This window comes from Harmonia axyridis, chromosome 1 (assembly GCF_914767665.1).
Source record: "Harmonia axyridis chromosome 1, icHarAxyr1.1, whole genome shotgun sequence".
Lineage (NCBI taxonomy): Eukaryota > Metazoa > Arthropoda > Insecta > Coleoptera > Coccinellidae > Harmonia > Harmonia axyridis.
The window spans coordinates 29,989,538-30,012,708 of record NC_059501.1 but is presented as its reverse complement, the minus strand read 5'-3'; the positions used below and the strand labels follow the sequence as shown (position 1 = coordinate 30,012,708).

Below are 23,171 nucleotides of genomic sequence, written 5' to 3'. Positions count from 1 at the left end.
TGATTGCGACCGAGGGAAGGTTGAAAGTACAGTGGATTCTCGTTAACTCGAAACTCCACGGGACCAAGATTTTTCGTCGAGTTACGATTAGTTCGACATATGCGTAGTTCGACTTATAAAGATCATTCTTGATTAAATTCGACTTAAAGAGGTAATGAGATATAGAGGTAAGCCTAGAGGTGAACCAAATGGTAATTCGGGTTATAGAGGTAAAGAATAGTGATATTTATTCCCTATAATAGGAGTAGATCGTACATATTCGATGAATTTACTGAAAAATGAATTGACAATAGAAAATTTCACAATGAAATTAACGTGTCTTTTTGTTGACAAAAGCCAATTGACGAATTCTGAATATTTTGAGAGTTTATCTGATGAAGGATTTTGATTTAGACTCTAAAACGTCAAAAGAGTTAATTAATCAATAGTGTTATTGTTCTTTTTTTTTGATAACTTTTTTTCATCCTGACAAATTATTGCAATTATTGCGCAGGAGCATTTTATTTAAATTTTTCAAGCTTGTTTCAGAAATTGAGAGTGAAAACTCTAAATAAGTCTCAGAGGCTGAGGAAAGTGGGGATAAAAAACATCAAACAAGAAATGTATTTCCAACAACCTTAACATAACTATGCAACAAATAAAACAAAATTCTATGAAACCTCAATGCAATTATTGCTCCATTGAATACGCTCGATTCAACGACACGTTCCGTACGGCGGGGTTCGGAATTAACTACTGACTTCGAGTTATAGAGGTAAATTTAGTTCATCTTCGACTTACAGAGGTACAAGTGATAAAATATATCCGTAAAATCGTTTCGAGTTATACATGAAAATTTTTTCGCCTTAGACAGGTTTTTCCAAGGAAATTGAAAATAATTCGAGTTATCGAGGATTTCGAGTTAACTAGGTTCGACTTAACGTGAGTCCTCTGTAATAGGTTGAGAACCCAGAACTACGATGGACACACTTACTGTATAGATCTGCATGAATTCCACCATAGAGTTTGATGCATAGGTATAACTCTGTTCGCCAGAATTGCTGTAAAAAAAAGCTTCTGATTAATATGTTCGACCTCAATGTGAAAATAATTGTCTCACCCAGAAATCAATATATCAGCTTCTGTTGCCAAATTTAGTTTTACCATCTGTGTAACTGGATTTTTTGTCTGGCTAACTGTCAGTAAAGTTATATTTATATTGAGAAAATCTTCAAGATTTTTTTTATTGATGTAGTCCATATCGAGTTTCAGAAGGGGATATAAAGTTTTCTATAACAAAATAATCAATTCTCAGATATATTTTCGATTCAACTACAATTAAATTTCATCAATTAAGTATTTTTAATACGAGTTTGATTAACATAAATAAAAAATTAATAACGATTTTAAATTTGAAACGAAGCTGGCTGAAAGGAATGAGACAACGTCAAAATTTGAAATCGATGAGTAAATTAGTTCAAGGTTCATTTCACCCATTATCCGAATATCACCCTGTATATCCTGAAGACGATTAATTAATAAATGGAAACTATTTAATGAAATCTGAGATATCGAAATCTTACAAAAAAAATTGTTTTCAGTTCCCATTTATCCAAACCTTGTGATATTTTGTATAAATATTTATTTCAGAACTAATTTTCAAACGGTTGGGTATTTTTCAGAAAATTCCATATGGATCTGACGGGAATTCATTCAAGGAACTTAATCCAGATATTCGGAACTTGAAACTATCCTGAAAGTTCCATTTCTCAAGTACTTTCTGTTCGAGAGTAAAGAACCATAATAAATTCAAAAAGACAATGAAAAAGAAAATTTTATTCAATATTTCCGTGACCACGTTGAGGTGAGAGTTCACATTTTGGGTACTGATTTCATTTCAAATTCAAATTAAAGAAATAGGTAATCATATCAGAACGATAGAAAATTCAAAAAGATTACAAAAGATTTGTACGAACTATTTTTCAGAATTCGTCACAGATGACTCTGTAATCAAATTTGAATTTTCTGTCTGAACGCCCTTAATGTTTCCGTTAATAATTGATTAATAATAATTAATTAATTAATAATTTAATTAACATTTAATTTTAGTCGTTAAATTTCCATTTCCTACTAGATTCCAAATAAGTAAGTTTCATTTCGATTTTTTCTTTTTTTTCAATTTATACAGGGTGCAAAGGAATAGTTGCGAAAAAAATTAGGGGGCGATTTCTTGTACAAAAATAGGGTGGGTTTTTTATATAAACATGAAACTTTTTTTCAGCCCCCCTCTTGCTTAGTTACAGCCCCCTTAAGATGGCTTAAATTTTTATTTTGTGTAGTTTTTATTTTTTTTTTCACATTTGATTTATATTTGTTTCAGTTCTTAATAATATCGTCTTGACATCCGCCTATTTGATAAATTTCAGGTCTTAAATAATTTCAGCTCCAACCTCTAAAACTAGCGTATTATCTGTTAATAATTTTTTTCTCAAAACCCTTATTTGTTAAGAATGGATCAGTCTATCCAAAATTAATTTTCTTATTGTAAAATATGAATATAAAAATAGTTATTGCGTGACAATTTTGATAGGTGGCTTTTTCTACCCCTTGGAATCATGGAGGAACACCATCAAAAAATTTTTCAAATACATTCTCGCCCGCATATAATGACAGCTCAATTTTATTTTCATGAATTTTTTGGAAGAAAATTAAAAATCACTTTCCGGGCGCCTAACTTAGCAGGGAGAGGCTAAAAAAAACTTCATTTGAAAGATCCACCCAATTTTTGACAAGTAATCACCCCCTAAATGTTTTTCCATTTTAATGAATGGGTATTTTGAACAAAAAACATCATAAACAAATATAATTTCGCCATTTTCAAATGATCAATGGCAATAAATGCATTGAAAACGAATAGTGAATGATTAATGGAAGGGATACGTAAAAGTCGTTCAGACAGACAATTTAAAATCGATTATTGGGCCATCTGTGACGAATCGTGAAAAATTGTTCTTACAAAACTTCTGTTTTTTTTTTTAATACGAATCTGCAATACAAAAACACAGATTCCAAAGTTGACCCCGTCCCAGCTCACAAGGGCAAAGCAAATGAAAGTGGTTTTAGACTTCCGATTCAAAACCATCAATTTTACTCGAAACTTTACTGGTTTAACTTAAAAAATTTACCTAGTTTATGTTCGTTCAGGTGTCACCCGAGTACATCGAGCTTTCAAATATTTTCAGCTCTCACCCTCATTTTTCTTAAATATTGTTAATTAAATATTGATGCAATACTTACATTCATGCCTTTTTCAAGAGGATTCGCAAGTGGACATGTCATTCTATTTTTATTTTGATCACATAAGGTTGGTTTTATCTTGAAGCTGAGTTCTTCAGGTAGATCGACCTGCACCAAGAGGGTGTAAGCATTTTCTCCATCGTTCCTCACGTCGATCACCAAGTCTATTTCATTGGTAGAACCTCGTATGAAAGTATTGTTTCTAAAATGATTTAGAGACATTGAGATATGTGACTTACAGTGTGTTAACAAGAATGATCCAAAACGTAGGTACTTCTATTAAGGCATAAAAAATTTTCCAAATGTTTCAAACAAAGTACAAAGACCATTTCACCCCTTGTTTAGGAACCACAAAAAAATTCCTTTTATATCAAAATTGAATAAATAAACTTTTATTATTTCAAAATACTACACAAGTCACTAGCTTTGGCGCGCTCTTTCAAATTGTTTTTTACACGAATTTTGAATATATATTTTGCTGCCACCTGCCCAATTTATTGTTCTGAACATACTTCTATTGAAATGACATGATATACGTTAACATAATACATAATCTTTGTGAGCGAAAAGGCTTATAAAAATAATAATTGCCTACTTGAAGGGATTAATAATTTCTCCTGTTTTTACAACCAAAAATTGGATATTAAAAATTTGCGGATTACATTGGTACCTAACCGTGCAGTTTCGAAATTATTTCAAGTTCATCATCAAACACTGAAAATTATAAAATCTCCGCACAGCACCGATGACACGGTAAACCTTGCTTTACTGCCTTCACAACTGACTTGTGCTCTCTCTCCCTCCCCGATATACCTCCGTACCTCTTACCCTATCCCTATGTCCTACGTGAGCGACTAATGTTACGACGCGAGCGACGCCAATTTTATGTACTACGCGAGCTATGTGAGCAGCGCGACTTTTTTTGTCCTACGTTGAAATCTACAAACGCGACACGACGCGACATAAATATGGTTGGGTTGGGATTGTGCATTGCGGAAGATCAGTCCGTTGTCATACGCTTGTAGAGAAACAGTTATAATGAGGTGGTCAAGAAAACGTAAATTATTCATATGTAAAAATGTGGCTTTAAAAATGCTAATTGTAAGACGCAGAAAAATGGGAAGAAAGAGAAATCCAACAAATAAATTTTTTTTGGAACGAATGAATTTTGGAGAGTTTCACCACTTATATAAACAATTAAGGACTTCTTCAAATTTATTCCACAGTTATTATAGATTGCTTCCTACAACATTTGACTATATAGTGAACATTTGACTATATAGAAACAACCAAAAAAAAAAAAAATCTAAGAAATACGTTAACCTTTACTGAATTGAAATATTGCATGGATACATATTACATATAAATAAGGTTTATTTATTATTACTCCATGATATATTAACCTCAACTATATTTATTTCCTTCAAATGGATATTTCTTCAGCATTCTCAATATAAGTTATGCGTAAATAAATGAAGTGTAATAATAAATGATGATTATTGGTGGGATTTCAAATAAATTATTTATTTCCATGAAACTAATATTTGTTTGACCATAGATCCAATAAATGATTCATTAACTATAATGCATTTTCGATAATATCAAATAAACACTTCTCTCAGTGTATATAATACTATAGTTAATTCGGCAATTCTCTATCCACCAACAGTCGATTATGATATATTTTATCAGTCTTGTCCCAGAGTATACTGGAATTTCTAATAGCCAGTATTAAAACTTCGTTTAAATCATTCATTGTAGAGCGGTCGAAGTAAACGTGCCTGCATCAACAAGAACTACTGAAGTTCGCGCGAATTCCGCTTGGAAATATCAAATAATTTGATCGCCGACAGAGCGCGAAATTCGGCTGAAACAGTTTTACGACCGATACGACTGCACGTAGGACAGCGCTATTATATTCCAAGGTTTGATATATCGCGTTTGGTCGCGTCGCTCTAATCGCTCGCAATAATTCGCTCACGTAGGACACAGCGTTACGCTGTGTCCTAGTTTCATGGAAATAATTAATTTATTTGAAATCCCACCAATAATCATCATTTATTATTACACTTCATTTATTTACGCATAACTTATATTGAGAATGCTGAAGAAATATCCATTTGAAGGAAATAAATATAGTTGAGGTTAATATATCATTGAGTAATAATAAATAAACCTTATTTATATGTAATATGTATCCATGCAATATTTCAATTCAGTAAAGGTTAACGTATTTCTTAGATTTTTTTTTTGTTGTTTCTATATAGTCAAATGTTCACTATATAGTCAAATGTTGTAGGAAGCAATCTATAATAACTGTGGAATAAATTTGAAGAAGTCCTTAATTGTTTATATAAGTGGTGAAACTCTCCAAAATTCATTCGTTCCAAAAAAAATTTATTTGTTGGATTTCTCTTTCTTCCCATTTTTCTGCGTCTTACAATTAGCATTTTTAAAGCCACATTTTTACATATGAATAATTTACGTTTTCTTGACCACCTCATTATAACTGTTTCTCTACAAGCGTATGACAACGGACTGATCTTCCGCAATGCACAATCCCAACCCAACCATATTTATGTAGCGTCGTGTCGCGTTTGTAGATTTCAACGTAGGACAAAAAAAGTCGCGCTGCTCACATCGCTCGCGTAGTACATAAAATTGGCGTCGCTCGCGTCGTAACATTAGTCGCTCACGTAGGACATAGGGTTACTCTGCGGCGTCGTTGGTATTGGCAGGGGAGTATGTAGTGAATCTCTACAATCGCGAGAGATGGCGTCGTGGTCTGCGCATCACTATTTAAATTGACACCGCTGGGTATATAACCCCACCGCATGAAGGCAGAGTCACTATGCTCCATTATGGAGATGGAAGACGTATTTGGCAGAGATTTGCCAAACTGATGATTCCATCAATGAGCTAAGTATGAAACACCGCAATTTCCTGAGAAGGGGCGTACCTTCCAAAATTCGAAAATTACATACCTACATTGTGACGAAATAAAAATGTTCCTCAAATACAATCTAGAAAAGCATTAATTCAATTCAATCAATAGCTCACCTTTTTCCTGATATGATGAAAGAAGCATTGAAGCTCAATTTGGATTGACAAACATTGTCATTTCCACAATCAAGAACGAAGGGAATTGATCTTTTTACTGTGGAATTGGATCTGAACTTATCATAAACACCACATCTCAAACAAAACTTGTCTTGAGTTTCCAGTGAGGAATTGGTAACCAATAATTTGCTTGGTTTTGGTCTGACTTCTATGAAAGAGATATTTGCTGCCAAAGTTAATGAATCATATTTATTATGAAGTGGGGACTGAAAAAATAACATCATGTATCAAATACAATTATCAATAAAATAAAGTGAAAGGTTGATGCCAAGGTATGCTTTTTCGAATTTACTAATATATTCATCTTCTTGAATTTTCAGTGAGGTGGTGAATCAGTTCGGATCTTCAATTCTATAAAATTTAGTCATCTGAAAATAATTGAAATTTTGATTTAACAGAGACGAATGATTGTTCATATCCCCTCCAGAAATTTACAGGTTTTGAAATATGTAGGAACCGAAAACAAGCACAAGCGTAAATATTTTAAAAGTTTTCAATATTAAAATAATCAATAGTTCAAAACCAACAGCCTTATATTCTATATAAAATTTTCAATAACAAAAGGTAGGTAACCTTGAAAAGACCTACTCTGTTATGACAATCCCGAAGTGAACGATATTCAACTTCTTTTGATATCGACAATGAGTCTTCCTATTCAGAGATTTTTACTATTCATTGGTACATCCAAATATAAATTCAAGGTCATCCTTCTAACTTTCGATACTCCTCATCGTACACGATCATATTATTCGATTGAAAGGAACATTTTCACTGGCATTTTTCCGAACTATCAGTTCGGAGAAATAGTCTAGCATTATATTTTGATTAATTAACAGAATTTTCAATCTTTCTTTACGAAAAGAGTCGCCGTATTATTTGTAATATGATGAGACACAGAGTATCAATCAGAGCAGTCGCTAGCCAAACTGCCGCCCTAAGCAGACACTCAATTTGCCGCCCTAATAGATCTCTGCAGAAGGAAAAAAATTGATATTGGGTATTCGGGGTCTTCTACCTCTCGGTAGAAAAAAATTGAAGATAGGTACTCTCCGAGAGAAATGAAGAAAATAATTGTTAAAGGTGAAATGAAAATTGTACGAAACGGTGATGGTGCAGATTAGACAGTAAAAAATACTCACTCGAAGTTTTATTGTTAAAGCTTCACACTCTGGTTTTCCCCTCGTCAATTTTAATACTTTAGTTTTTGTTCCTCTATCTAAATATGCTCTACCAATATTCTCATCCACTTCAATTCTTCTTGATATATCTGTGGAATTAAGTAAAATGAACGTTGTTTATTCTGGAACTAGAATTCAGGAGAAAATTTTTCCTTAAAATTTATGTTGGACATGATACTAAGGGCCGGTTTTTTCACATGCGAGTAAATAAATTTATTGCTACAGTAAACATTTATCTATATGAATAAAACCCTGAAGAGGAAATAATTGATTTATTCGCATGGGAAAAATCCAGCCCTAAGACTGATAAGTAATAACCCGCGTATATTCATCTTATTTTGGTCACACATTCAACAGTGAATCTCAAAAATGGTATGTTTTAGGAAGAACAATGAAGAATTATTTGATTGTCTATGACTCCATAGCAGGTACGTCATTTTCAATCTTGTTACACTATTATCTATCACTATTATGTACATAGGCGTACAACTTTGCTTCCACGGTTTTTTTTCCGAAATTCGAGGCTTTATTGTAAAAAACTGGTTATACATTCATGATTCAAAATATTGTCCATCGCTGGCCACTACTTTTTCCCATCTCTTGTGCAGCATACGAACCCCGCGTTGAAAAAAAAATTGTTAATTTTTTGAAGTGATCCACGCTGGTCAGCCAGGCCGTGTGCAATCGATCGAAACAAGTTATCACTTGTTTCGAGGAAGCAACTTCTGGAGAATACGGTGGGTGAGGTAGCACTTTCCAAGTATGCTCGACCACTTTCGCAACATGAGGTAGAGCATTGTTATGCTGTAAAATCACTTTATCATGCTTCTCGTTGTATTGCGGCCATTTGTCTTGCAATGCTCGGCTCAAACGCATTAATTTCGTTCGATAACGATCGCCTGTGATTGTTTCAGTCGGTTTTAACAACTCATAATACACAATGCCGAGCTGGTCCCCCCAAATACTGAGCATGACCTTGGAACCGTGAATTTTCGGTTTGGCTGTCGACGTGGAAACATAGCAGAGATATCCCCATGATTTTCGGCTCTTGGGATTATCGTATTGAACCCATTTTTCGTATCCAGTCTCAATGCGACTTTCAGGCGTTTTGAAATGGCTTGTTGCATCACTTCCAATGATCTTGTTTCGTTTTGACACGATTCTTGATCAAGTAATGCCTCCAATTCTGCATCTTTGAAAACCTTCTCTCTTTCACCGCCATGCTGATCTTCGCCGTCAAAATAACCGTTCTTGAAATGTTGAAACCACTCTGGGCACGTTAAAAATTAAAAACTTCCGTAAATGACGAGAATTTGGCTCGTAAGCTGACATATTTAATCGAGAATAACTTTTTGATGCAGACACAAATCGACTAATATTTCGATGGCGTTATGTTTAGAAATACCTAAGCTCATTGTATGACATCTACGATCTATTTATTTCTACTAACAGTTACCGCTACAGCCATCTTTTTGCAAAACGGCGGAAGCAAAGTTGTACACCTAATATATGAGTGCGCAACGCGTACTGTATATCCAACAGAGCTAAAACTTCTACGGAAAGACAATATACGGCAAAACAGAAGACGCCACCATTCATTAAAAATCGGATAAGAATTGTAAAAGTTAATATACAGCTTCGAGCTTGCTGTGTGTAGGCGAAAATTTTATCAATTCGGGAGTATAACAAGATCGAAAATATCTAACTGTGGAGGGCAGATTTTTTTAAGAGCTAAGAACGAGGATGCATATATGCTTCCTATACTCACCTATAGTATTATTTCCTCCATGGGAAATATATTTATGGCATATCACAAATGGAATTGGTTTAGAGGATTTGATCATATCGTTGGATATTGTCTCAGGTACTTGAGAAAAGTAAGTAACCAGTACAACTAATGGTCGGCTCCTCAAGATAACAACATGACCTGACTGATAAGCACCAATAGCAATATCTGTGAACAAAAAAATTGAAGAATCATCTCTGAACAAAAATAACCATTAAACTGAGATACACATCGAATATTAGAGTCAATGTTGCTTCACTGGTAATGAAACTTGTAGAAGGCTAGTAATCCCAAACCCATACTGTATCACCAAAAACGAAGGGTTATGAAGAAGATAAAATTGAAGAGATCACATTCTTGTCCAACGAATCTTCAGTTCAGAAACTAGCTGTAAAGGGCTCAAAGAAATCATTCCATTCACAAAGAATATTTAATTGATTTTTATATCATCAAGATACTATTGATTACTATACTATATTTGAAAAATATCATTGTAAACAGAGAAATATATTCGTAAATTGATAGAATCTAGTAGAAATCATTCTACTTCATACTGGACCAAATTATCGGAGGATGTCAACAAAGTCACCGCTAGATACAGAATAGGCCATCGTTCCTTAAAGGTATTGATTTATGCAGACGATGGTTTTGCCGTAGCAGAAAATGAAGATTGAAGATGACTTCCAACGTTTTCTATATATGGTGAAAACTTTTGCCAAAAAATTTAATATGAGCATTTCAATCAACAATATACAATCAATGTTCATCTCTGAAAATCCCATTAGATGCGAATTGGCAGTCGATAGCGAAAAAATGCAGCAAGTATCAAGATTCAATTACCTGGGAGTGATATGCATCAGAAACCAGAGCCGAGAAATCAACAACAAAAAGAATAATGAGAACCACTGAGATGAAAATATTGCGAACCATCAGGGACCGAATAAGGAGTCATGACATAATAGAAGAATTGGGCGTACAGGATTTGGTGAGATGGGTCAGTAAACGAAAAAGATTCTGAAGGGACTATGTAGAAAGAATGCCAAAAGACAGATAGGCAAAATATGCTAAAACTCAGAGACCGAACACAGACAGACCGTTAGGCGGACCACCAAAAAGGTGGTACGAGAACACGAGATCAGTATCTGAGGGAAATCGCAGAAGAGGACCAAATCTACAGAAATGAATAGGAACTGGTCCTATTGTAAGAGGAAGCACAAAAAAATGAAATCATTCAGGAAATATCGATAATGTATCTCGTGTTAATGTTCAAGTTAGTGATTCAGTAATAAACCTCCTCAGATCTCCCTATGAGTGTGTAATTTATTTCTATTCTGGATGTTCGAAACTGGCTTACACACTACATGATCCGTTAAATATGTTCCTTCAGAATGAAACATACAAACCCTCTGGCCTCTGCTATTCATGGGTGAATTGATTAAGGCCGTAAAAAGAACTGGACTAGGATATCGTATAGGAAGACACAAAATAAGCATATGTCGATGACGCAGTAGTTATCGCAGAATCTGAAGATGACCTCCAAAGACTATTAAAAGTTCTCAATAGAAAGGCGGAGCAACTGAACATGAAAATCTCCAAGCAAAAGACCCAAGACCCAATGCAGGATAATAGTAAGAGAACCGATACTTTGCAAGCTTATATTGGAAAACAGCATCATTGAGCAACTACCAAAAATTGGATATTAATAATATGTATATTACATTGTATTACCGCGCAGTTTCCAATTTATTTCAAGTTCATTATCAGACACTGGAGATCCTATAAGTAGTACAGAGTGTTTATATCAATCCAGATCACAAAATTAAACGTGACAAAAAAACAAAAAAAGGGCAACAAAATTTGATAATAAACCGAAAAAACATTTTTGACTCTTGTGCAAATGATAGGATTTCAGTCTCCAACTATTTCTGTTCACTAGCTTATAAATTTTAATGGATTCAAAATAGTACATGTACTATCAAAAGTTTCGAAATATTCAAAACGTTCAATTGATTCAAGGAACTTGCAAAACGGTAAAAAAATGTTTTTCTTATTTACCAAATTTTATAATACTTTTATTGGTTTTTGTTATCAGCTTTTTTGCACCTGAATTCATATAAATATTCCTTCAGGTCAATTGTGACAGTAGCAGAATAGTATATTGTGCAACAAGTGGGGAAAGTTCAACTTTTCTCGAGAGTGTGGAAGTTTGTGGCACGAGCCTGAAAGGCGGGTGCCGCAAACACACGAGCGAGAAAGTGACTTTCTCCACATGTTGCACACTATACTTTTCCTACAACTGTACAAATTTCAATAATTCAAGTAATGGACTTGATTTAAATCAAAATGACCTTCGTTGACAGTATGTGCCAATTTATTGCATTTCCATAGAAAAGACTCAAAAGCCCAATTTCATTGGTCTACCAAGCGAGGTGTGGGCAAAGTGCCGTGGGGAATAATATTTCCTACAGTATAAGCAATACATAGTTTTGAAATTGAGTAAGCTATGAAGAATACGCTACTTTCCATAGCAGTTGTAGGAAAAGGATCATTTCCACTCCCATTTAGCCGATATCATCAGGCTCAACAACAATCTACCAGAAAAACAGTTTGGAATTTATCCCAAGAACTCCACCACATATTAGCTTCTCAGAGTCACTGAATATGTACCAACCGATTTTGAACGGAAGCAGGTAACTGCTGCAACTTGTTCAATGTGTCTAAGGCTTTCGACACCTTATTGCAAGAAATACTCGTTTTCGAACTTAATTTAGTAAAGTGCCTCGTCTGATATGTGAAGTCATTCTCTTTTTTCTACAGAATCGAACCTTATTCATTGTGAAGACCCCCAAAGTACTGTGCTGTCTCATTTTCTACATTCAGCATACACGACCAACCTACCTAGTCTGTCCGAACTTCTCTAGCCATATTCGCAGCTTATACTGCTATCATGGCTAGAACAAAAGCTCCCTGATTAGCAAGAACCAAGATGCAGCCATCTAGTACAATGGTGCAGCTAATTTCCAATCAAATTGAACCCAGAGAGGAGCACTGTTCTTCTCTAGTCATCCAGATTTGGTTCGCCTTCGTATTTTCCAATCAGGGGCTTCTCCCCTGGCCATGATAGCAGTATCATCTGCGAATATGTCTAGATAAGTTCGACCAGACCCATATGCAAGGACGTAATAGCCCCGGAGAATCTTTAGTAGAATATTTAGAAGTCATATTTCAAGAAACTCACATTCAACCAGCACCTGGTCTATGCTGTCCGAAAGGGTAAAATGGTGCTTTTCAAAATGTCTTGACTGATCTGTTGTCGCAATAACATTTCCGTTCAGAACAGGTTAATCCTTGTATAAAACTATTGCCCATCCCACAGTAACTAACGCTTCAACATGCTGGACTTTCATGCATTTCGCAACGAAGCTCAACAAGTCACAGATCATTCAAAATAAATTTCTCAGGACCTCCTTCAAGGCGCATTGATTTTTTCGCAATGCCCATATCCATCGTGAGGGGAACCTGCTATAGTTGAAGAAATAACTTGATGGAATCGCTTTCAAAACTCTTGGAGCGAAAAAACATCTCTATCGATAAGTCCGAGAATCTCTCGACTACAATGAATCTTCCACCAGATACAAGCGTCCAAAGCTCGACTCTTTCGATGACCGTCAATGAACAGCACTACTCAATTTTTAATACAAATTATGATTCCATAGATAAGAGTGTGGTTAATGTCACCTTAAATACCTTATTTTGAAGACGATCGTGAGCTGCATAAAATAACATTTACTATACACGAACATATAGTTTGATGTGTAAAACAGATATGGAATACATAATCCATGAAAAATTCTAATAAAATTATGAGAAATATGATTTCACAACTCACCTTTAAACCCATTACCGTCTATGTCAGCAGGTTTTGATATGGCCAAACCGAATCCCCTTATATCTGGAAGGAAAGACTTCCCTTTAATAACCTGGACGGGTTTCAAAGAAAAACCAGAAGATCGCCCTGAACCCTTATATATGTATACTATTCCTGAACCCTCTTCAGCATAAGGCGCAGACACAGCAACATCTGAAAGATAGACATATATAGAATCATATGAAAAATATTCAATTTTTGAGCAGTCGTTCTGTGAATAAATCGCTGTAATAAAGGGTGTTTTTTTAGAGCTATAGAACTTTAAATTGCGATAAAACAGCGATGGATTATTCGATTGACATGAATTTTATTTATTCGCAAGATAATCTTGTGGCATTACATTTTAAATATTACTTCTGGCCATATGACCGCCACAGCTGGCTCGGATGTAGTCCAATCTGGACGTCCAATTTTCGATGACTTTTTCCAACATTTGTGACCGTATATCGGCAATAACACGGCGAATGTTGTCTTCCAAATGGTAAAGGGTTTGTGGCTTATCCGCATAGACCAATGACTTTACATAGCCCTACAGAAAGTAGTCTAGCGGTGTTAAATCACAAGATCTTGGAGGCCAATTCAAAGGTCCAAAACGTGAAATTAGGCGGTCACCAAACGTGTCTTTCAATAGATCGACTGTGGCATGAGCTGTGTGACATTTTGCGCCGTCTTGTTGGAACCACAGCTCCTGGACATCAGGATTGTTCAATTCAGGAATGAAAAAGTTAGTAATCATGGCTCTATACCGATCACCATTGACTACGTTCTGGCCATCATCGTTTTTGAAGAAGTACCGACCAATGATTCCACCAGCCCATAAAGCGCACCAAATAGTCAGTTTTTCTGGTTGTAACGGTGTTTCGACATACACTTGAGGATTAGCTTCACCCCAAATGCGGCAGTTTTGTTTGTTGACGTAGCCATTCAACCAGAAGTGCGCTTCATCGTTAAACAAAACTCGCTTATGAAAATCGGGAACAACGGCAATCTCATTTTGGGCCCATTCGACGAATCTACGCCTCACTTGATGATCGTTTGGCTTCAATTCTTGAACGAGTTAAATTTTGTAAGCACGCAAACCAAGATCCTTCCGCAAAATCTTCCATAAAGTGGATGGACACAGATCCAATTCCTGTGCTCGATGGCGGATAGAATCATTCGGGTCTTCCTCAATGCTACGCTCTACAGCAGCAATAGCTTCTTCTGTACGCACCGTACGGCGTCTCTGGGGATGCGAGTTATCAATAAGAGTAAACGTGGTGCGAAAACGTTTCATGGTTAATCGAATTAACTGCTCTGATGGACAATTTTGTCGACGATAAAATGGACGTAGTGCGCGATACGTATTCCGCACAGAACCATTATTTTCGAAATAAAATTGCACCATTTGCAAGCGTTTTTCAGGCGTGAATCTATTCATTATGAATTGCCAAACCAAACTGAGAATAAATCACTTGACAGCTGTTAAATCAGTCGCCATCTTGAACAGTAATGCCAACTTGAAGTTATATACCTCGAAAAAAAACACCCTTTAGTAGAATTTTCAGCCCGATGTACTGATGTAGTCTCAAATGATAAGGTTCGACTCGTAATGAATAATCCGTCCTCAAATTCGATTATATCCGACCGTCCTTTAACACGATAATTCTCGAACAAAAACTCCTACAAACTCGAATTTTTCAGGAGAGGTTCGGATTTCGAATTGCAGGCTCGGGTTTTTCGATGGATTGTAAAAATGGTTGTTCAAAATTTTGTTATTCGATCATAATTAAATTTGTGATATTTATTATTTCACAGAAACCAGAGAATTTTCTAAAAAACTTCCGAAAAAATTTACTCATTAGCAGAACCGTAGAAAATTGTAGAAGAATATCGAAACGAAAATAAAAAGGTAATATTGCAATGCCAAAAAAGTTAAAATTTTGCGTGTAATGTAGATATATTAACAATTTCATATAGATGGTGTCATTAGAAACATGAAAAGTAGAATAATTTTTTTAAGCGAAAGCATAAGTCAAAGAAGAAACTAACAAACGGAAGAAAATAATGCAATGGTTTATTGTTTCCTCTTCTATTGTGAAATATATCGGCACGTATAGAAAAAACTTTATATTGATATTAACATAAAAAATAAAGAAACATCGTTTAGATTTCAATGTTCGAGTTTTTTACTGAATTTTATGTATATACATATTACAAAACGTACACAAATTTAGAGGTTGAGTTATTTATTGCTGTTGAATTGAATTCCAATAGTTTGTCATTGGATATAATAAAGCATTAGTTATCTGCATTGTACTACACTTACATCTATTTTCATCCCTATTAATATCTCCTAGGAAGGTAATTGCAGATCCAAATTGTCCGTTGGCATATTTTCCATCTATCAATTTATCATTCACAGGTTCTTCAAGTTTACCCTGCAAAATTTGACGAATGTTTTTAATTCAAAGCTCATAGAAATGATAATGCATAAATGTTCAAAATTTTACGTATCGACAAAAGATTAGAGTCTAAAAACTAACTCGTTTTAATATTCTCTCCTGGCAGAACTCAGAAATCATAATTTAATACTCACTTTTGGGCTACCTAAATATAAATACATTCTTCCTCCGTTGAACGCAGAACCACGATAGAATGGAGAACCAACAAAAAGATCATCAAAACCATCTCGATTGATATCTCCTGCTGCCAATGCAGCTCCAAAGTATTCGCCAACTTGAGTCCCTTTCTTTGTTTCTTTGATGTTCAATTTCCCTCCAGAACTAGATACCAACACCTTAAATATATCAGGAGCTTAACAATGTTGTCATTAATCCTAGGAGTATGAATCCGAATCAGTGCTAATATCAAAATTGGTGAAACCATTGAAATACTAAGGGCTAGTTGTACCATTTGCCTAAACATTGATTAAAATTTAAACATTGATTAATTTCTGATTTCTTTTGAGAAATCATAGAGTAATCAACGTTTAAATTTTTAATCAATGTTTAGGCAAATGGTGCAACTGGCCCTAATAGTCTGATAGTACTCCATATTTCATATTCAGTTATGAACTTCTTTGGTCTCCAAGGGCGCAATAAGCGCATAAATAAATAAGCGGTCAAGGGCGGTGCTTTCCTCAAATTTTTAACCATCTTATGAAATCAATAGGACTGACCTTTTGAATTGATAATAAGAAAACATTAATGTATGAACTAACTTATTTTCACCGGCCTATAAAAATGTCGAAGGTACTGACATTTGAGCTGATTTGCAGGTTAATCGGACTAAAGCTTCTTCAGAAAATATACTCAATAAAGTTCAACTCCTATAGTTGATCACATCACCAGAACCCGATATTTCTGTGATTATAGATTCGATGATATTGAAATTTTGCGTGAATTTTGAAAAATTGACATTTTACAAGACTTGACAAATTTCATTTGGATAGCAGAATCAGAACCATAAAAATTTCAAGCGTATTATCTTGTGAAAATCCTTATAACGTGTGCTCATTTAAATCCGTGGTCACGAATGCTGTGGAAAAATTAGAGTTGATTTTCTGTGATTACAAGTTGCGCTTAGTACTAAATACCTATATAGAAATATACTGAGCTGGAAAATGAAGTGTAAATAGTCATTAATAAATTTTCTCTATTTCAGTATCGTAATAAGTTCATTACAGTTCTAAAAACAGTGCTGTAATGAACCCATCGTTTCCGGTTATATTTTTCGTTTTGTGTTTGTCTACACTGACTTCCAATCCTTCCAATCGAATTTCAACAAACGTCAATAATTGTCAATATAATATAATTTGGATATAATGAAATGATTTGAAACATTATTCCCAATTTCTCTTAATTCTGGTGGTGTTAAATCGACTTCGTTAGATATAATTCACGAATTTAATGCGTAATTGTAAATTATTCCAAAATTCGAAAGGTACGATTCAAATTCAAAATCCTAATCTGTCAATTTTCTCAACAGACACACCAACTGCCAAGATACATTACAAAAGTCACTGTGGGATATTATCAGAAAATATTTCATTGAATTTCGACAATATTTCACAAAATTTGACTGAAATAGAGAAAATATCGTCTAATACTAGTTGCAGAAGGCAATTCCAACACTCATGCGTATAGATGCGTTCAGATCCGCAACTTCAATGGTAAAAATCGCCATGATGATAGCCAACCTTCTTAAAGGAGACGGCACATAAAGAAGAAAGAATGCGTATAGGAATATGAGCCCATTCTGCAACTTGTTTTAGAATAATTATACTATTCCAATTTCGTTGATCGTTATTGATAAAATGGATCATGCATTAAAATACTGCTCCATTTAATAACTGAGCCCATAGCATATAAATAGTTTTTCTCTATTTCAGTATCGTAATGAGTTCATTACAGTTCTAAAAACAGTGCTGTAATGAACTCATTACAGCATCGTTTTCAGGTATGTTTTTCGTTTTGTGGTTGTCTATTCTGACTTCCAATCCTATCAAATCTCAACAAACGTCAATAATTGTCAATATAATATAATATGATTTGGATATAGTGAAATGATTTGCAACATTATTTGCAATTTCTCTTTATTCTGATGGTTGTTAAATCGATTTTGTCAGACATAATTCACGAATTTAATGCGTGATTGTAAATGTTTTCAAAATTCAGAACGTACGATTCATATTCAAAATCCGTAATCTGTCAATGTTCGTAACAGTCACACCAACTGCCAAGACACAATACAAAAGTCACTAGGATATATAATCTGAATTTATCATTGAATTTCGACAATATTCCACAAAACTTGACTGAAATTGAGAAAATATCGTCTAATACTCGTTGCAGAAGGCAATTCCAACACTCATGCGTTCGAAAACTCGCTCCTTCGTCGCTCGTTTACGAATTTCGCATTCGTGTTGGAATAGGAGCCCATTCTGCAACTTGTTTTAGAATATACTATTTTTTTATATCTTGTTCAAAAACTCATAATCAGCTTTTCATTTCTCAAAAGTTTTCTATTTAAATTACCATCATTTACCTATATACCTAACAACAATAATAATGACTTCAAATGGGAAATTATATGTGAAAAAAGGCGGAGATCAACTGTTCAACTCAACCCTTTTTTATTTCATATTATAAAATTTAGGTTCAAGACTATTTTACTTACCTGACCATAATATCCAGAGCGAGGTGCTCCTCCAACGTAAAAAGTTTCTTTTGAGTAGAAACGTCCAGAAGTTACGGCATATCCTAAAAAATAAGTCAATTTTTACTATGAAAAATAATAAACATACCTAATATAATATAATGAATACAGAGTTGTCAGGGTGACTTGTGGAGATAGAGGACAAAAGGACCTCAAACTGAGGATTGGAGATGTAAATGGCCTGTAAGGATATTGCTTTCAGTGGTATAGGGTGATTCATGAAAAACTGTTAAAAGTATGATGAACTCCAATATCTTCTTCATTATGGCAAATTTTCCACAGGTTTGTTATTATACTATACCCATGCTCTATCCGCTCAAAAAATAAAAACTGTAGGTCCGTATTCAAAAATTTCAATTCACGTGTCATGTGGAAAATATCACTCAGTCGTCGGTATATGGGATGAAAAAAATTCGTATATGAATTTGAAAACAGCGATCAAATTGAGTATATATCTGTTCTTTGTTTGAATGGCACAAATTTTGTATGGTTTTCATGATAAGTTCAAAGATGATCGTTTTTATTTTATACAAGGGCGTACAAAAAGAATGAAAACAAAGTTTTCATTCGGATCACCCTGTGAAGTGAACCGTTCACAGACGAGTATGTTTACAAATACTCAGATATTTCATATCTCTTCTGAAAACTTCTTTTTTTTTCATTAATTGCGATATATCAATTTTGTGAAAATCACTGTATATTATATGGTCCCAGCTTGAATCTAACTTCAAAAGCTTTGCGATTCAATGCATTAATTTTTCATTCAATAACATTTAATTTATACGTAATAACAATATTTTCAGTTCTGCTTCAATATCTTGTGTGTCCTCTACGCAGGGCCGTCGCTAGCCAAACTGCCGGCCTAGGCAGAGACCCAATTTGCCATCTTAGAAAGACACTGAAAATGCCGACTAAAAACTTTCCGATAAAAAAATCATTTGTGAAATTCGTTGAAAACAAAAAAAAAATAAATTCATTCTTCCAGGAACCCAGATTTCTCGGAAAAAGTGAATAATGCCTCCCTCTAGAGCGGGCCCTGCAGTTTCAGGTTCTTCTGCTCAGTTTTGACCTAATTAAAAGCTTGAACATTTTTTCTTTGAATTATCGAGTGAAACAATAGGATTATGCGAATGAACCATTATTTTTAATTCAATTGCGCCCACGCCCAACTCTAGTTGATTTGATATGAAAAAGATTATAATATAATGGAATTTGGTATGAAATAATAAAACTTCTTTTATTTCTTAAGAAGGATAAGTTGGAAATAGTAAAATGGAATCGTTTCTCGTATATTTTTCATTACATTCTGAGGAATCAACATTCTGATCGGAAAATTGAGAAGAGAAATAATCCAAAAGCGGCTTCAATTGGCAATAAAATTCGGCAACCTTTAGCAAAGCGAACGCCAACAAGCCTGATGATTGCATTTGTTTTTTCAGCGTCAATAACTCGTAAACAGCACTAAGAGAGGATGGCGGGACATCTGGATATTTATCAGTATAATGCAGCACATTTGATGGTTTTTGATTCATTATTTGATTTATTATTTCCCTTCATCTATCCGCTTTCTAGGCATCGCCCCTTTTTTGACATGTGTGATTTTTTCAATCGTCATCGGTATACACTTACTCGTTGTTTTCGATTTTTTGTATCACTCTCGTCACAAAATTTCAATACTGTAGTTATCAAAGAACTGAACTGAGAAATTCGCATCCTCTGGGCTGTGTTGTACAATTTATTGTGTTTCATTCAAATTGCAATTTATTTGTGGTGATATCAGTTTTGAATTGATTATCTACATTGTATTGGAAGTAAAAATGAAAATGACAGATTTCTCGGATCATTTATAGAAAAAAAAGTCCTATTAAACATGGGTCCGCAAACGCTTTGTTTTTGAGATACAGGTGTTAAAGTCCAAGTTTTTCTCTAAAAGCACTTTCCCTTTCACAAGATATGTAACTTGAATTGGCAAAGATAATCTTCACAAGATATTCAACTTGAATTGGAAAAGATATTTCTATTCAAAGTTTTCATCATGTGATATCCTAATTTTGAATGCAATTTCTTCTGGAAGGGTGACAGCTTCTTTCCTTCGGAATTATATTTTTGTGAATCACTGGTAGTCTACAAAAATTTAAAAAGAAACTCAGTACTACACTTTTTGTTTTGTTGTAGTTTTTTCGTATCTGCATTCCATTTCGAGAAAAAAATTCAAGCAGCTCTCTATAGTAATTCTCAGGAAATTCCAAATTATTTTGAAGATCCAGTAGCTGGGATAAATAAATTTATTATAAGTTTTGGTACTTATTTACCAACTTTGTAACGAAGATTAATAAAGATTCGATAAACTGGTTAAGCATCACAAAAAAGTAGGACTACAAGAAACACCATGTATCTCGAAAACAAAGCGTTTGCGGGCTCAAGTTTATGGGCCATTTTATTTTCAAAATTATGCAAGGAATCTCTCATTTTCCTTCGTAACTCCAATTCAGGAACACCCAGAATAAGATAAGAACAATCGAATTGGTAATAAAAAAATATTATTTCGAGTAATTTGTTTCAAATTTTCTTATCATTATCTTTTTCTCAAATTATAAATATGAGTACACAATGTCGTCAAACATTTTTTTTGATTAACTCCCCCAAGAAAAAAAAAAGATCTACGCCCTTGGTTGAAAGGGGTGTGAATATGGGCAGTTTCAGCCTAATAATAGGCATGAGTTTTCTGAACAAGTTAAATACAATTTTTCGGTTAGATTGTGATATTGAAGTTCTGAGAATGAGGTTATTGGTTTTTTTTTTTCCAATTCGAATTTTTTGTTTGAGTGGAAATTATTCATCTAATTTTGAAATGTGTTCAGTTGTCTAGCTTGATGTTCCAGAAAGGCAACCAAGTATGTCATCTACAAATCGATTCCAAAAGTATATTTCTTCCGGTAATTTCGAGTTATGAATTTTATTTTTGGACGATATAAAAATTGAAATTCATGGATCGTGTTCTCGATCGTGGATGATCAATACGTTATGACAAATGATTTTTGTACCAAATTTCAAGCCAATAGCTCTTTAGTTTCCGAATGAAGCTATGGACAGACTTTTTATTCGATTTTTGGATTCTATACATTCCGAAACGTGAACCGTATTTCAGAGGAGATTTAAATGTTTTTCAAAGATGCCAAAGGTCTCTCAATTGAAAATAATAAATCAAAACGATGTATGAATAATTGAATTACTATAAATGAAGATAGTACTCACCGTAATAACTGAATACGTTGATGTCTTTAGTAGCTGTGGGATTGGCAATATCGAAATGATTGAATATTGCTGCAGCATCTTCATCAAGTGTTTGTTCTTTTGAGTATTGTGTGTATTTGCTCGGAGATATATTATTTTTTGCATCTTTGTATACCATAGTCGTTCCTTTCCAATTGTAAACACCCGGTGCGCCAATAAACATCTCTTTTTTATCCTAAACAATAAGATTGAAATCAACAAAATATTATAATGGTCAACAAAGGTGAAGTAAAGAATGTACTTCTCACTTCAGGTATGTGCACTGATAATCCTGCCTCGCCTTGAGCCCAATTGTAGATCTTTGTTCCTCCAACTATCAATAAATCGTTGGCTGCGTTATTTTAAATAGTATTAATAGTCTCACTATTCTCAGAAAATATATTATAACTTACAATCGTTTTCCAAAGGCTTTTTCTTATAATAGAGCTTACTCTTAAGATATGACCAATAACAAGCTCCTCGCATTTTGTAATCACCTCCCATTTGGGCCCACCGTGGTGCACAAACCTGAAAATATATTTACAAAAAAAATCTTTTTTCATAATGGAAAACGATAAATTTCAAAACGTCGGTAGGTAATCAATTCTTATGGAAGTGGTATAAGAATACGACAACTAAATTATGTAGAATAACGCAATAATGAGTTCTTTCTGGAAATTGTGGAATTGTGAGTAACAATTTAAAAAAATTTTGATGCTTGACTTGGAATCAACTCAATCAATGTTAAGTCAAGTACTTAATAAAGAAATACTCAACTTAACATTGAAACATTGACTTGATTCCAAATCAAGCTCAAGCTACTTAGTTTTAGCTTGAGTCAAGTAACTTGAATATTAAGTCAAGCCGTGAATTTCTAGATGAAATGCATCCTGTATCTTCTAAACTAATAGAATGTGGACAATTTTCAACAATTATTCAGATGGGCGGGCAAGTGAAATGCAATGCCGCCACTAGGATCGGCATAGCGGATATTTTTCCGGGGCGCCAAATTGTAGGAGCGCAAAGTCAGTTATTGAAACAAGACATATCTTTTGACACAAAATATGGCCTTGGAAAAAATTCCATTCTTTGTGGTGAATTAAAAATTGCCAAGCGCCAATTCCATGAACATTCAAAGAACCGAATGAGATTCAATTTGGTCAGCAACAACAGGAAGGAACTCCGCTCTATAGGGGCGGCAAATAATGGAGGGCGGCATTGTCTACGTTTTCCAAGAAATCTGGATTCCTAGGAAAATCTATTGATTTTTTTTTATTTTAACTAATTTCACATGAATTTTTTGAATCAAAATAACTAGAGTTGGGTGTGGGCGTATTCACATTTGAAATAACCATTTTTCCGCATAATCCGGTTGTTTTATTTAATCATATTGAAAAAAAAACGAAATGTC

The 23,171-nt window shown here is 34.3% G+C and overlaps 1 protein-coding gene across 1 annotated transcript in view; it reads right to left on the bottom strand.

The window, feature by feature from the left end:
• The window catches only part of LOC123683505 (integrin alpha-PS4-like), a 47,400-nt gene that overhangs the window by 5,332 nt on the left and 18,897 nt on the right, over window positions 1–23,171 (bottom strand). The window contains exons 4-16 of the mRNA XM_045622598.1: window positions 22,174–22,288; window positions 22,030–22,112; window positions 21,743–21,956; window positions 18,449–18,531; window positions 15,867–16,067; window positions 15,597–15,708; window positions 13,250–13,441; window positions 9,343–9,528; window positions 7,536–7,663; window positions 6,337–6,602; window positions 3,277–3,478; window positions 1,100–1,269; window positions 974–1,040 (exon numbers count right to left, since the gene is read on the bottom strand). Coding sequence (XP_045478554.1) covers window positions 974–1,040; window positions 1,100–1,269; window positions 3,277–3,478; window positions 6,337–6,602; window positions 7,536–7,663; window positions 9,343–9,528; window positions 13,250–13,441; window positions 15,597–15,708; window positions 15,867–16,067; window positions 18,449–18,531; window positions 21,743–21,956; window positions 22,030–22,112; window positions 22,174–22,288 — 2,019 coding nt within the window. The remainder of the gene's footprint in view (window positions 1–973; window positions 1,041–1,099; window positions 1,270–3,276; window positions 3,479–6,336; window positions 6,603–7,535; window positions 7,664–9,342; window positions 9,529–13,249; window positions 13,442–15,596; window positions 15,709–15,866; window positions 16,068–18,448; window positions 18,532–21,742; window positions 21,957–22,029; window positions 22,113–22,173; window positions 22,289–23,171) is intronic.